Genomic DNA, 14144 nt, shown 5'->3' with positions numbered 1-14144 from the left:
CCCCCCCCCCCCGAATTTTTTGCCAAAAATTTCAGTCCTCCGATTTTCAGATGTCAGCAGCAGATTTTTTAGTTTTGGATTCAGAAATGGATGGTTCATTTTGATCTTCTCCTTTTTTTCGATGTTTTGGCTCCTGAAAACAATTTTTCATGACCTAAAAAACCTTGGTCATGACCTAAACAAATCTAGGTCATGACCTTAAATATCTAGGTCATGGCCCAAAAAATCTGGGTCACAACCTAAAAAAAATCTAGGTCAAGATATAAAAAATCTAGGTCATGACCTAAAAAATCTAGGTCATGAAAACTAGGTCACGACCTAAAAAAATCTAGGTCATGACCTTAAATATCTAAGTCATGACCTAAAAAATCTAGGTCATGAAAATTAGGTCATGACCTAAACAAATCTAGGTCACGACCTAAAAAAATCTAGGTCATGACCTAAAAAAAATCTAGGTCGTGACCTTAAATATCTAGGTCATGACCCAAAAAATCTAAGTCATGACCTAAAAAATCTAGGTCATGAAAACTAGGTCACGACCTAAAAAATTCTAGGTCATGACCTTAAATATCTAGGTCATGACCTAAAAAATTTAGGTCATGAAAACTAGGTCACGACCTAAAAAATTCTAGGTCATGACCTTAAATATGTAGGTCATGGCCCAAAAAATCTAAGTCATGACCTAAAAAATCTAGGTCATGAAAACTAGGTCACGACCTAAAAAAATCTAGGTCATGAAAACTAGGTCACGACCTAAAAAAATCTAGGTCATGAAAACTAGGTCACGACCTAAAAAATTCTAGGTCATGACTCAAAAAACTAGGTCAATGAGGAAATCTTGCCTCCATTTTTTCCCCTTTTTTCATCCTTTGCATTTGCTCATTTCTCATTTTCTCCAATTATTGAGCGTTTGGAGTTTTCATTGGCAAAAGTTTGTATTTGCAAAACACAAAATCGATTTTTTCTCTCTGAAAGATATTGAAAAATCTTAGAAAATGCTAAAAAATGCACCAAAGTGACAAAAATGCATTTTTGACATTTTGGAACATTTTTGAAGTTTTTTTTTTTTTTAATTTTTTAAAATTTTGAAAATTACCTTGAAAAGAAAAGTGTCCTCCGTTGTTAGTCGCTCTTCTAGTTTGATTTCTCGAGCTGGTGGAACTCTGGAAATTTGAAAATTTCAAAAATATTTATAATTTGCACAATAAAAGTTTTTTTTTTGGATTTTCAGAAAAAAAAATGTAGGAAATTTTCTGTTTGGCATTTTTCAACGAATTTTCGAAATATGCCAAAAAACAATTTTTTTTCGAAGAAATTTTTTTTTTTGAAAAATTTGAATTTTCAAAATTTTTCAGAATTATTTTTCCATAAAATTTTTCTGGAAGGTACATATGTCTTCTGATTGGTCCGTGGGAATTTCAGAGATTTCTAGAAATTCGAGGGTGTGAGAATTTTTTTTTAATTTTAATTTTAGAAAAAATCCAAAACTAGATTTTTGGAAATTTTAAGAAACTGATATTTTAAGAAACCAAAATTCAGAGAATTTTACCTTTTTGGTGGCTCTTCTTCCTTTTCTCCATTAGCAATCATTCCTGGTGCAGCTGCGGTTACTGTCAAATGCTTTAGTGCTTTCAAAACTTAGTTTGAATAATTTAGAGTCTCAAAAAAATATTTTTTTTTTAATTTCAAATAAAAAAAAACTTTATCCAAAAAAAATGTACTTCACATGACTTTTTTTCTGCTTGATTGGAATGACATGAAAACATTTTTTCCCACGATGAACACGAGATTTTTCCCTGCTTCTTGAAGAATTTGAAAATCTGAAGCTCCGCCCACTTTTTTTTTTTGGGGAAACTGACCCAATGAAAAAATGGGACCGAAGGTGCATTAATGTCAAAAACAATATTCTGAAAAAAGGAATTCCGAAGTTCCAGAAAATCTAAAAAACTTATAATTTGCAGTAAAAAAAAAGTATTTCTAATCTTTTCGAAATTTTCCTGAATTTTCAAAATTCTCTGGAAATTTCAGAATAGAAGACTTCGATTTTCTGATCTCCTGTCCCAATTTCTTGAATCATCATCCCCATAAGTTTGTTCTTGTGTTCTTGGTGACCTTTCCCTGAGGGACACTCAGTAGGCGGAGTTTCCGTGGAGCACATTTGCACTCTGTCCCATGTAATCAAGGTCATTTGTGTCTTGTGATTCCCCTAACGCGTCTTCCAATAACTATCGTTCACTTGTCTATCCACCAGAGAGTTATGTTTTCCGTTATTCCAATTTTGGGGAATTTTAGTTTTTAGCTCTGTATGTATTTCGTTCCTGAAAAGAAGTCACCCCCCCCCCCCCCCCATTAAAAACTAGTCAACATTCATTTCTATTTTTTCAGATTTCCATTGATGCCCATCCGTCTTCTTTCTCTTCCCACCAAAGACATTCAATTCACTCTAAACTGGATGAGCTTTGGCGATTTGTAAGTTTACCAGCTAGCTGGTGTGCCTTCCGCGCAAATCAATCTAGTTTTTTACTGATTTGTGGCTCTGCTGAATTTCTGAATTTCTGAATTTCTGACATTCTGAATTTTCAGATTTTCGGAATTTTTAAAATTTTAAAATTCTGAATTTCTGATTTTCTGAATTTCTGAATTTCTAAATTTCTGAATTTCTAAATTTCTGAACTTCTGAATTTCTGAATTTCTGACATTCTGAATTTTCAGATTTTCGGAATTTTAAAAATTTTAAAATTCTGAATTTCTGAATTTCTGAATTTCTTGGTTTTTTTCTGGATTTTTTTTCTGAATTATTATTTTTTTCAAAATCCTTCAAAGTTGTTCATTTTTGTCCAATTTCTTGGTTTTATGGCTCATTTTTTCCCGTTTTTCAGAACTTTCAAATTTCAGTCATTTCCAGCAAAATGAAAAACTACGAAGCGTGTGAAACTGAAAAGAACTCCGTTGCCTATGAGGTTCCAGGAGACAAAATCGACGGTGGAATGATTTGCGGGAATTCGAATTTCGAAATTGATGAAGGAATAAATTCTTCGGCGAATTTCGCAATTTTGGATGTTTCCCATAGAGATCATGAGCATTCAAAACGACTGGCAGTGGCAAATTTTGGCGCCAATTTGAATTTTTCGAAAAATGAGGGGATGTATGTTTTCTATTGATGCTGATCTGGTTAGATATGCCTATGAGGGAGAGAATTTCAAGGTTTGTCAGTTTTTTTTGGAAATTCGGAAATTCAAAATGTTAAAAATTCCGAAATTCGATAAATTCAGAAATTCAGAAATTCAGAAATTAAAAAATTCCGAAATTCAGAAACTCGGAAACTCGGAAATTCTGAAACTCTGAAATTCAGAAATGCAGAAATTCAGAAATTCAGGAATTCAGAAATTCAGAAATTGAGAAATTCAGGAATTCAGAAATTCAGAAATTCAGAAATTCAGGAATTCAGAAATTCAGAAATTGAGAAAATCAGAAATTCTAAAAATTAGAAATTCAGAAATTCAGAAATTCTAAAAATTAGAAATACAGATATTCGAAATTTTTTTATATCTTGAAATTCTAGAAAATTCCAGAAAACTTCAGAAAACTCTACTGAATTTCAGAAACGTCTAGAAATGTCTAGAAAATTTCAGAGAATTCCAGTATTCAAGCTGAAAATTCAAAAAATTCAAAAATTCGAAAATTTTCAGATTGGCACTGGTTTAAGCTACTCGACTGGAATCAAAATTCAGCCGGAAAGTGTGAAAATCCACGTTTTGGATTATGGATTCGAATACGATAATGATGGTTTTGCACTTGAAATTCAAATGGTGGTGAAATAATTTTTTTGAAAACATTTTTTTTTTTTTAAATTTCCTGTAATTTTTAATTTATAACATTTTTTTCAAAAATAAAACACTTTATTAATTCAAAAAGTTCAAAAAATCACAAAAAAGTTTTTTGAGATTTTTTCGAATTTCGAGCATTTTCTGGAAACTTCGAAATTGAAGACATCGGCTTTCTGGAGTCCTTGGAATCGGAATTTTTGGATTTTTGAGTTTTTTGAAAGCATTTGTACAGATTGATGGCTTCGTCGTGGTGCATTTTGGTGGACTGGACTTGGATCTTTGGGGAAAACCTGGAAAATGGAATTTTTAAAAAATAAAACAAATCAATTTCAGAGAATTTTTGAGTTTAAAATTATAAAAAAAGTTCTTCTTTTTATGCCAAAAATATTCACAGGTTTTTTTCAACGAAATAATTTCCAGTTTATTTTTTCAGACTTTATCACTGATAACATTTTAATTTTTGGAGTTTCGTCAGAATTTGACACCTTCTTGAGATTAGGAGAATTTCATCATCTGAAGACAAAACATAATAATAATAAACTTTAGAAGTTTCTTAAAGGAGGCGAGACAGCAAAAATTTCGAGGGACAGTTCGGGGGACGAAATCGCACTGCGCTTATGTAGGTCATCGGTCGGCAGGCGCCTTCGCGCCCCCGTAGCTCAACCGGTAGCGGCGCTGAACCCCTGAGCTGCCTGCCATAAGTTCAACCCCTCATGGGGGTTCTCTATGCAAAATATCAGAAAAACTTTTTTTTGGTGTCTGGCCCTCTTTATCTTCTGAAAACAAGAAAAATGAGGAAGAATTAAGGATGAGCAATGATTTCCTCATGTATTTTTGTACTGTACAAAATCAATTGTTTTTTATTTTTATTTTTATTTTCAGAAAACATAGATTCTTTATTTTCTCTCCAACTTTAAAGTTTCGGAATTCTATTTTTATTTCCGAGTTTCATAATTTTTGAATTTCTGATTTTTCAAAAATCCTCTCAATCCTCAACTTTTTGGAATTAGGCACTTTTTCTGTTTTCAAATATTTTTTCAAGTTTTCAGATTTTTGAATTTCTGAATTTCTGAATTTCTGAATTTCTGAATTTCTGAATTTCTGAATTTCTGAATTTCTGAATTTCTGAATTTCTGAATTTCTGAATTTCTGAATTTCTGAATTTCTGAATTTCTGAATTTCTGAATTTCTGAATTTCTGAATGTCCGAATTTCTGAATTATTGAATTTCTGAATTTCTGAATTTCTGAATTTCTGAATTTTTGGAATTTCTGAATTTCTGAATTCCTGAATTTTTGAATTTCTGAATTTCTGAATTTCTGAATTTCTGAATTTCTGAATTTCTGAATTTCTGAATTTCTGAATTTCTGAATTTCTGAATTTCTGAATTTCTGAATTTCTGAATTTCTGAATTTCTGAATTTCTGAATTTCTGAATTTTTGGAATTTCTGAATTTCTGAATTCCTGAATTTTTGAATTTCTGAATTTCTGAATTTCTGAATTTCTGAATTTCTGAATTTCTGAATTTCTGAATTTCTGAATTTCTGAATTTCTGAATTTCTGAATTTCTGAATTTCTGAATTTCTGAATTTCTGAATTTCTGAATTTCTGAATGTCCGAATTTCTGAATTTCTGAATTTCTGAATTTCTGAATTTCTGAATTTCTGAATTTCTGAATTTCTGAATTTCTGAATTTTTGAATTTCTGAGTATCTGGATTTCTGAATTTCTGAATTTCTGAATTTCTGAATTTCTGAATTTCTGAATTTCTGAATTTCTGAATTTCTGAATTTCTGAATTTCTGAATTTCTGAATTTCTGAATTTCTGAATTTCTGAATTTTTGAACTTCTAAATTTTTCAAACATTCTCCACAACCCAGGGATACAATTCCCACCGATCATATTTTCCTCTTTTTCTTTTCCTCCTCTCCTTTTCCCTCACTCTCTCTCTCTCCCTAAAAGTAAACAAATAATGAATTTTCTTCTTTTTCTTCTTTCGGCTGGGGAGGGGACATACTATCTATTTGCATACACATACATACAGCACCATCTCAGCTGGGAGGCCGCAGTATTATATGACTCACATGCATTTTCATTATATTTATCGATTTTTTTAAATAATTGTTTCGAATTGAAAAAAAATCGAATTTGCAAAATTTTATTTAAAGTATGTTATAGTTTATTTTTACTTTGTTTTTCTTTTTTTTGTACTTTTTTTTGAACTTTGGATTATTCACCGAATCGACACACTTGAGCCCGCCCATGTATCTCATTTTCTGTGAGAGGTATCAAAAAGTGGTCAACTGATAAAATGTTGCTGATATCATGATAAACATTTTATCAGTTGATAACTTTTTGATATCTTTCAAAAGAAGTTAAATATTTAGGCTCAAAGTAGACGGTCCGGCCGGCGTTCTATTAAAGTATTCTTTTCTAATTTTCCGATTCAAAAGATGCCATACTACAAAGAGGATCATCGACGGGTGTACTCACCAGTACCTCCACCATCATTTCATACGGGACGGTCCACGCGGACAAAGGCTTCCAGCGATATGTACACTTATACAACTGATACAAAGTGAGAAATTCGGAAATTTTGGAAATTCAGGAAAATCCGAATTTTGAATGCTATACAAAAAGTACCGTAACTTGGTCAATTTTCGCTCAAACTCAAATATTCTTATACTTTTGGAATTACCAAACTAAGACGTTCAAAATAAGTATAAACACGGCTAGGTTTAAATACATTTGATTTTTTGGAAATTTTCGTGGTGAGACCCTAATAGTGTAAAACTACCGTAACTCAGCGATTTTTGAACTAAATTGAAAAATCCTTCCTGATTCAAGTTTTACTTGTTTAGACCTTCAAAATGAGTATAACCACGACTAGGTTTGGAAACTTTGATTTTTTCAAATTTTCAAAAAATCCCAAAAAAAAAATTTTCAGTATCACCGACGAGGAGTATGGAGATCGTGCTGGATGTGGTACATGGGCAAAATATGGCATTTTTACTGCAAATATCGTTTTTATGGTTGTCGGTGGACTATTATTGGCCATGGGAATATGGCTGAGAACCGATAGTCGATTTAGAAATTTTATTAGTGAGAGGTAATTTTTTAAAATTAATTCTTTTTTTGAAATACTGTTTTAAATCTACTGAAAACCCCTATGAAATTGGTTTTGAATAGATCATTTGAACTCTGAAAAAACTAGAAAATTCAGAAAATTTTTTTTCGAAATTACCCGTAAACCCTGTATTAGAAGGGCCCCCCTGTAATAGATGGGCACCCGTTATAGAAAGGTTTACTGTAACTTATTTTTTTTTCAAACTAAAAAAAATTCAGATACCGTCAAGCTGTGGAAAATGCATTTTGGGAAGCGCCAACACTTTTTGCATTCTCCTACATTATCATTGTGATGGGCGCAGTTATGATAGTGGTGGCAATGTTGGGTAGGTACAGTAATCCAAAATCATTTTGAAATGTTGTATTTTAAATTTCTTTGAAATACTCAAAAATGTGCAAATTTTGATTTATCTAAAGTTTTTAAAAGATTTTTTCAAAAAGCGCCATTCAAACCGTCAACTTTGAGCCAATTTATCTCATTTGCTGTAAGAGATATTGAAAAGTGATCTACTGATAAATTGTTTATCATAATATCCTATACATTTTATCAGTTGACACATTTTTGATATTTCTTATAGGAGCTGAGATATTTGAGCTCAAACTCTTGACAGTGTACGGAGAATTTTAACTATTCAGGATGCTGTGGAATTACTGGAAGGTCTCGTTTATTCTTAGTCATTTATTCGATGGTCGTTTTTTTGCTTTTTGTGGCGACATTAAGCTGTGGAATTTATTTGTTGTATAAAAAAGATGGGGTAGGTATTTTAATTTTCCAAATTTGACCAGGACCCAGGACCCAGGACCCAGGACCCAGGACCCAGGACCCAGGACCCAGGACCCAGGACCCAGGACCCAGGTTCCGAATTCCGGATTCCGGATTCCAAAAAAACTGAAAATTCCAAAAAATCATAACTTTCTCAATTTTTAATATTTTCTGGTTGTCCTGAGTAGAGTAGAGAGCCAGGATTTTGGGTCCCTGGGTCCCTGGGTACATGGGTACATTAAAATGCTCTATTTTCAATTCTTTAATAACTTCGAAAAAACGGAAAAAAAATTTTAAAACATGTTTGGAATCACAATTTTCAAAAAATCGCATTTTGAAGTAGGGGGCCTCTTTTTCACAAAGGGCCCTTCTAATACAGGTCTTACGGTATCTAAAAATGTTTCTAGTTGGACGTCGAAATCTCTGACGCCCTGAACTACATGGTCCAGCACTACTATCAAGGACCCGGCGTGGTCCAGGAGGCTCTAGACAAACTACAAACTACATTTCGATGCTGTGGAAATTCCGGTTGCTCAGATTTTCGGATGTTCCGGCAGGACATTCCAAGATCTTGTGATATTCGATGTGATGGGTGTCATTTTAGGTGAGAATCTTACTTTAAATAGGCGGGAAGTTTGAATTTTCGGATTTTTGGAATTTCTGAATTTCTGAATTTCTGAATTTCTGAATTTCTGAATTTCTGAATTTCTGAATTTCTGAATTTCTGAATTTCTGAATTTCTGAATTTCTGAATTTCTGAATTTCTGAATTTCTGAATTTCTGAATTTCTGAATTTCTGAATTTCTGAATTTCTGAATTTCTGAATTTCTGAATTTCTGAATTTCTGAATTTCTGAATTTCTGAATTTCTGAATTTCTGAATTTCTGAATTAAATAAAAAATTTCGAAAAAAATTTTTTTTTCAATTTTTCAGAATCATGATTGCTCTTCGAATCGGATTCTCGGTCACTTTGATTGTATTTTTTGCCGTCGTCCTTTGTCAACTTTTTGCCATTTGTTTCTCACTGTATTTCGTTTTTATGCGACGAAAAGAGGTGAAAATTGTAAGTTTTTTTCGGATTACTGTAGAAAAAAATGCTGCATTTTTACATAAAAGTACCGTAACTCGGTCAATTTTCGTTCCACAGCGAAAATTTTAATATTTTTGAGTATAACAGGTCACGACGGTCAAAATGACTATAAACAAGACTAGGTTTGAAGAAATTTGATTTTTCCGAATTTTCAGATTTACGTTGAAGAACCGCCTAGAAGACATCATCGGGACCGGTTGACTCGAGATACACTAAGAGATCATGATCTACCGTATCAATTGCAGCCTAAAAAACAAAGGAAGTATCAGAAGTATTGATTTTTTAAATATTTTTTGGAAAGCAGTTTTTTTTTGTAAATTTTGAATTTTAACATTTTTGTGAATTCTCAGATAATTTGTTTAACGGGTTAAAATGATTAAAATTGATGAATAAATGTGACTAATTTGAATTGTTTATTAGAAAAAAAGAGGCCCAGGGACCCAGAGACCCAAGGGTCCTTGATAGAAGTGCTGGACAATGTAGTTCAGGGCGTCAGAGATTCCAATGTCGAGCTGGAAAAATTCGATTCAAAAAGTCAATTATCGTTGAGCTCAATTATCTCGGTTCCTTTGGGAGATATCAAAAATCTGCCAACTGATAAAATGTTGGCAATACTATGATACAAATGTTATCAGTTGATCATTTTTTGATATCTCCCACAGTAACTGAGATAATTAAGCACAAAATTGAGGGTTTGAAAATTTTAGGATTGCTCCCTGGCCATCGATTTTAAGCTCAATTATCTCAATTTCTGTAAACGATAGCAAAAAGTGGTCAACTGATAAAATGTTGGTGATATTATGATAAACATTTTATCAGTTGACTATTTTTTGATATCTTTCACAGGAACCGAGATAATTGAGCTAAAAGGAACTTTTTTTTAAGTTCAAGTATTATTTAATTTAGAGATCCGGAATTTTAGAGATCCGGAATCCAGCATCCGGAATCGAGCATCCGGAGAAGGGATCCGGGATCCGGGATCGGAATCCAGGATCTTGAATCCAGGATCCAGGATTCAAGATCCTGGATCCGGGATCCAGGATCCGGAATCCAGGATCCGGGACCCGGCATAGGTTAAGAAAATTGAGGTTTTGAAAAGTTGAAAGATTCTACAAATTCTTAAATGTTTTCATTTTTGCACTTTCACATTGTTATCTATTATTCAAAACATGTTTTTCAATTTCAAAACTTTTTCATTTTGGAAACTTTTTATCGCTTTTTTTATGGTGAAAAATATTTTCATTTGCTTCACATTTTTTAATTTTTTTTAATTTTTAATGTATTTTAGAATTTTAGAATTCTTGAATTTCTGAATTTCTGAATTCTTTGGAATTTTTGCATTTCGGATTTTTATTTTTTGGAATTTTGGAATTTCTGAACTTCTTTTTTTCTTATTTTCCTATTTTTCCAAGGCTCAAAGTCCTCTTCTTTCCCTGTTTACCCCTGTTTTTAATCCCATTTCTCTGCGTCTCTCCAAAAAGCAAACGCGCTCCATAGAGAATCACCCCATTTCCCCTTTGTTTATTCACACTATGACCAATAGAATCAACAACTTTCTTAGTCATTGGTTTTTCGAATTTTCTCGATAACGAACAATTTTTGTTTAGGCTCCGCCCACTTTTTTGGTCGTTTCTCAATGAAATCGTTTTCTCTACTCGTCGTTTTTCTTATCACAATTCTCTTATTTCAACCAATTTCAGCTGTTTTAAAAACTATGGAGTAAGTTTTTTGGAATTCAGTAAAACCTGTAATAGAAGGCCCCCCCCCTGATTTTCAACTTTAAGCTTAATTATCTCGGTTCGTGATAAAGATATCAAAAATTTGTCAACTGATAAATTGTTTATCATAATATCCTATACATTTTATCAGTTGATACATTTTTGATATCTCTTATAGGAGCTGAGATATTTGAGCTCAAACTTGACTTTTTGCATTCTCCTACATTATCATTGTGATGGGCGCAGTTATGATAGTGGTGGCAATGTTGGGTAGGTACAGTAATCCAAAATTATTTTGAAATGTTGATTTTTTAGGTTGATAAATGTATTTTAAATTGTTTGAAATACTCAAAAATGTACAAATTTTGATTTGTCTAAAGTTTTGAATATTTTTTCAAAAAGCGCCATCCAAACCGTCAACTTTGAGACAATTTATCTCGGTTCCTGATAAAGATATCAAAAATTTGTCAACTGATAAATTGTTTATAATAATATCCCCTACATTTTATCAGTTGACACATTTTTGATATCTCTTATAGGAGCTGAGATAATTGAGCTCAAACTTGACAGTGTTGGGCGGGCCCTTCTATTACAGGTTTCACGGTATTTGAAAAAATTAAAAAATATTGAAATTTCAGCGATAATGGTACTGTACCGACCCAACGGAATGTTCCCGAACACATCCCTGGATCAAATATGATTGGTGCTGGAAGAGGTGCACGTGTGCAGGACTGGAAAAAGTCACAAACTACAAAAGGTTGGGGATTTTTCCAAATTTTGGAAATTTTTAAAAAAATCATTTCTTTCAAACCTAGTCTTGTTTATACTCATTTCGAAGGTCTTAACAAGGCAAACTTGAATCTACAAAAATTTTTCGATTTGGTTTAAAAATGGCCGAGTTACGGTAGTTTTATATTTTTTGGGTCCCACCACGAAAATCATAAAAATAGAAATTTTTTCAATCCTAGCCTTTTTATACTCATTTTGAAGGACTTAACCTGTTATTTCCAAAAATATTAAAACTTTTGAGATTGAACGAAAACTGACCGAGTTACGGTACTTTTTGTAAACTCTTAAAAAAGTTGAAAAAAAATTCGCAAAATTTTTTTTTTAATTTTAATTTTTTAAATATTCCAAAATTTCAAATTTTCAGACAACATTCCCCAACAACCACCAAATCAACCCCAACAACACGACGCAACAGTTCCAGTCGATAAAAAACAATAATTTCATTTTTTTGTCAAAAAAAAAATTAAATTTTTATTAAAATATTTTTTATAAATCTTGTAAATAAAAAATTTGAAGAAAACCCGTAAATCAAAATATCAAAGAATTTGTCTAGATGGGGTATTTGTTTGGCATATAGGGAGGGATAAAATGATAAAGAGATCAAAGGGGAAATAAAGAAAATTTGGCGGGAATTTGTTTTTTTTTTCAAATGACCCAATGTACAAAAATCATGAGAATGATCATGAAAACGATTGATGACGTCATCATTGGATTACTGTTGTTACATCGATCACCGTAACACGAGCACAATTGGACGTCGCCGAGAGCCGGTGGATCTGTGGTCCTGGCCGGATTGAATAGAGCACTTCGAGACAGCGTTCGACAGTGATTCTGAAGTAGAAGACGTTGAATTTGAGAATTTTAAATAAGAAATTCGGAAAAAGCGGGGAAATTCAATTTAGGGAACTTTCTTGAAATTTCGAAAAAATGGCCGAGTTACGGTAGTTTTACACTTTTAGGCACTCACTTTTAGGCTTTTAGGCCCTCACGCCGAAAATTTCCAAAAATCAAATTTCTTTCAACCTATTCGTGTTTATACTCATTCTGACCGTCTTGATCTGTTATTTTCAAAAATATTAAAATTTCCATTTTCGAACAAAAATTGACCGAGTTACGGTACTTTTTGTATAGCTGAAACTAAAAAGAAATTATTTTCATATTTTTTTTTAATTTTCAAAATTTTCAAAAAACTCACATTCTGATGAAATCGATGAGTTCTGAGTGCTGATTGATTGAATCCGTGCCTCAGGACACGATCCAAACATCCGCGTATGTGTTTGAATCCGATGAAGACTCCTGGAACATTTTTTTTGGAAAATTGAAAAAAAAAACTTTTTTCAAAAACTCTAGATTTATGTCATAAAGACTCATTTTTTGAGTTAGTTTTGAATCTGGACTTTAAAGCAACCGGAAAATGCAAAATAATACTGAAAAAATCATTTTTAGTAAATATTTCTTCATAAATTCACATTTTGACCTAACACAGCTCATTTTCACCCGTTTTTGCTCAATTTTTCACTATTTTCAGTAATTTTTTGCTCTTTTCCAAGATTTTTGAGTTTAAATGCTTACCAGCTTCCACATCTGGCTCCATTAACGACACACATACACTGCTGCACATAACTGTAGGCATTCCACGCTCGCTGTTCGGGTCACGGCAGCGATCGGTGAAAACCTGGAATTTAAGGGTGAATGAGCAGTTTTCAGACAAAAAAAAGTAAATTTTCAGATTTTTCAGCGTTTTTCACATTTAGAAATGTGTTTTAAAAAGATAAAAAAATTTTTGAAAAAAAATTCCGAAACAATTTTGTTTTTCAATTTTTGGAATTTTCCAAAAAACTCACTTTTGGATAAATATAGGTGGCTTGGAGATATTTCCAACTTGTCTGATAAGATAGTGACATACATGAATAACACTCGACTTGTCGTGGTATTGGTCCGGCACCTGGAAAAATCGGAAATTTTGAAATTTGAATAGTTGGGCGGGAATTTGAATTTTTGGAAAAAAATACTTTTTTTTTGTTTTTCTTGGGGTCCTAAATTTTGCACTTTCTCATTTTCTAGTCCAATTTTTTCCCTAAATTCTGAATTTCTGGTCCATTTTCACATAATTCCACTCGTTTTCTTGATATGTCCCATGAGACACTTGGATCACAAATCACTTTAATTGCATGATCTCCTCCTTTCAATGTGTTTCGAAAATTTTCGAAAAAGTGTAACAAACCCAATTAGACCCGTTTGATTTATTGCTCATTCCATGTTCAATTTCATGGAATTTATGTACTATAGGTACCAGCAGGAATGCACTTAAAACTAGCCCCAAAAAACAAATTTTGAAATTTTTCGAAAATTAAAAAAAAAACAATTTTTGAAACCTTTTTTTAAACAACTAAATTTTTTTAAACCTATTTGTGGTTGTACTCATTTTGACCGCCATAATCTGTAGTTTCCAAAAATATAAAAATTTTTGGTTTTGCCCGAAAATTGACCGAGTTACGGTACTTTTTGTATCACATACCACCAGAAATTCGCCCAAAACTTTCGTCAAAATTCGAAATTTTTGACGGATTCACAGCCCATGACGTCGTGGTGGACCACGACATTAGAATGGTGACAAGTCGAATGATCATTGGAGCATCTAGGAGAAATAGTGTGAGGCAATGAGAGAGTGTTAGAGAAAAAGAGAGCCAAAAATTGTGGAAGAATAGAGGAAATTGAGAGTTTCAGAAGGATTTTTAAGGGTTTTAGAGGCAAATTTGGATTTTTCCAAGACAAACCAAAACTTATAAACTATGTAAATTAAATTTCCTATCGATTGGTAGTAAGTTCATCA

The 14144-nt window shown here is 32.4% G+C and overlaps 4 protein-coding genes across 4 annotated transcripts in view; 2 read left to right on the top strand and 2 right to left on the bottom strand.

Annotated features, from left to right (window-relative positions):
• Window positions 1–1590, bottom strand: part of CBG20539 — a gene marked incomplete at both ends in the record, with an annotated part of 6070 nt that extends 4480 nt beyond the window's left edge. The window contains 2 exons of the mRNA XM_002647733.1: window positions 1097–1163; window positions 1550–1590. Of these exons, the coding sequence (XP_002647779.1) occupies window positions 1097–1163; window positions 1550–1590 (108 nt within the window). The remainder of the gene's footprint in view (window positions 1–1096; window positions 1164–1549) is intronic.
• Window positions 1591–2909: 1319 nt separating this feature from the next.
• On the top strand, window positions 2910–4788 carry CBG20538 (the record flags this gene model as incomplete). The annotated part of the gene is made up of 4 exons (XM_002647732.1): window positions 2910–3145; window positions 3563–3812; window positions 4161–4246; window positions 4710–4788. The coding sequence occupies 4 exons, from the start codon at window positions 2910–2912 to the stop codon at window positions 4786–4788; spliced, it is 651 nt and encodes a 216-aa protein (XP_002647778.1).
• A 1490-nt stretch (window positions 4789–6278) lies between these two features.
• Window positions 6279–9082, top strand: Cbr-tsp-13 (the record flags this gene model as incomplete). Its single annotated transcript, XM_002647731.1, has 7 exons — window positions 6279–6403; window positions 6773–6934; window positions 7171–7277; window positions 7588–7706; window positions 8122–8318; window positions 8648–8777; window positions 8960–9082. 7 exons carry the CDS (start codon window positions 6279–6281, stop codon window positions 9080–9082), a joined length of 963 nt encoding a protein of 320 aa, XP_002647777.1.
• Window positions 9083–11956: 2874 nt separating this feature from the next.
• Window positions 11957–13891, bottom strand: Cbr-hot-2 (the record flags this gene model as incomplete). The annotated part of the gene is made up of 5 exons (XM_045238515.1): window positions 11957–12142; window positions 12507–12607; window positions 12884–12986; window positions 13156–13256; window positions 13885–13891. 5 exons carry the CDS (start codon window positions 13889–13891, stop codon window positions 11957–11959), a joined length of 498 nt encoding a protein of 165 aa, XP_045097075.1.
• Window positions 13892–14144: the final 253 nt, after the last annotated feature.

This window comes from Caenorhabditis briggsae (assembly GCF_000004555.2).
Source record: "Caenorhabditis briggsae complete genome, chrV, whole genome shotgun sequence".
NCBI classification, from domain to species: Eukaryota; Metazoa; Nematoda; class Chromadorea; order Rhabditida; family Rhabditidae; genus Caenorhabditis; species Caenorhabditis briggsae.
Note: the sequence above shows the minus strand (reverse complement) of the source record. Positions and strands in the feature narration are given on the sequence as shown.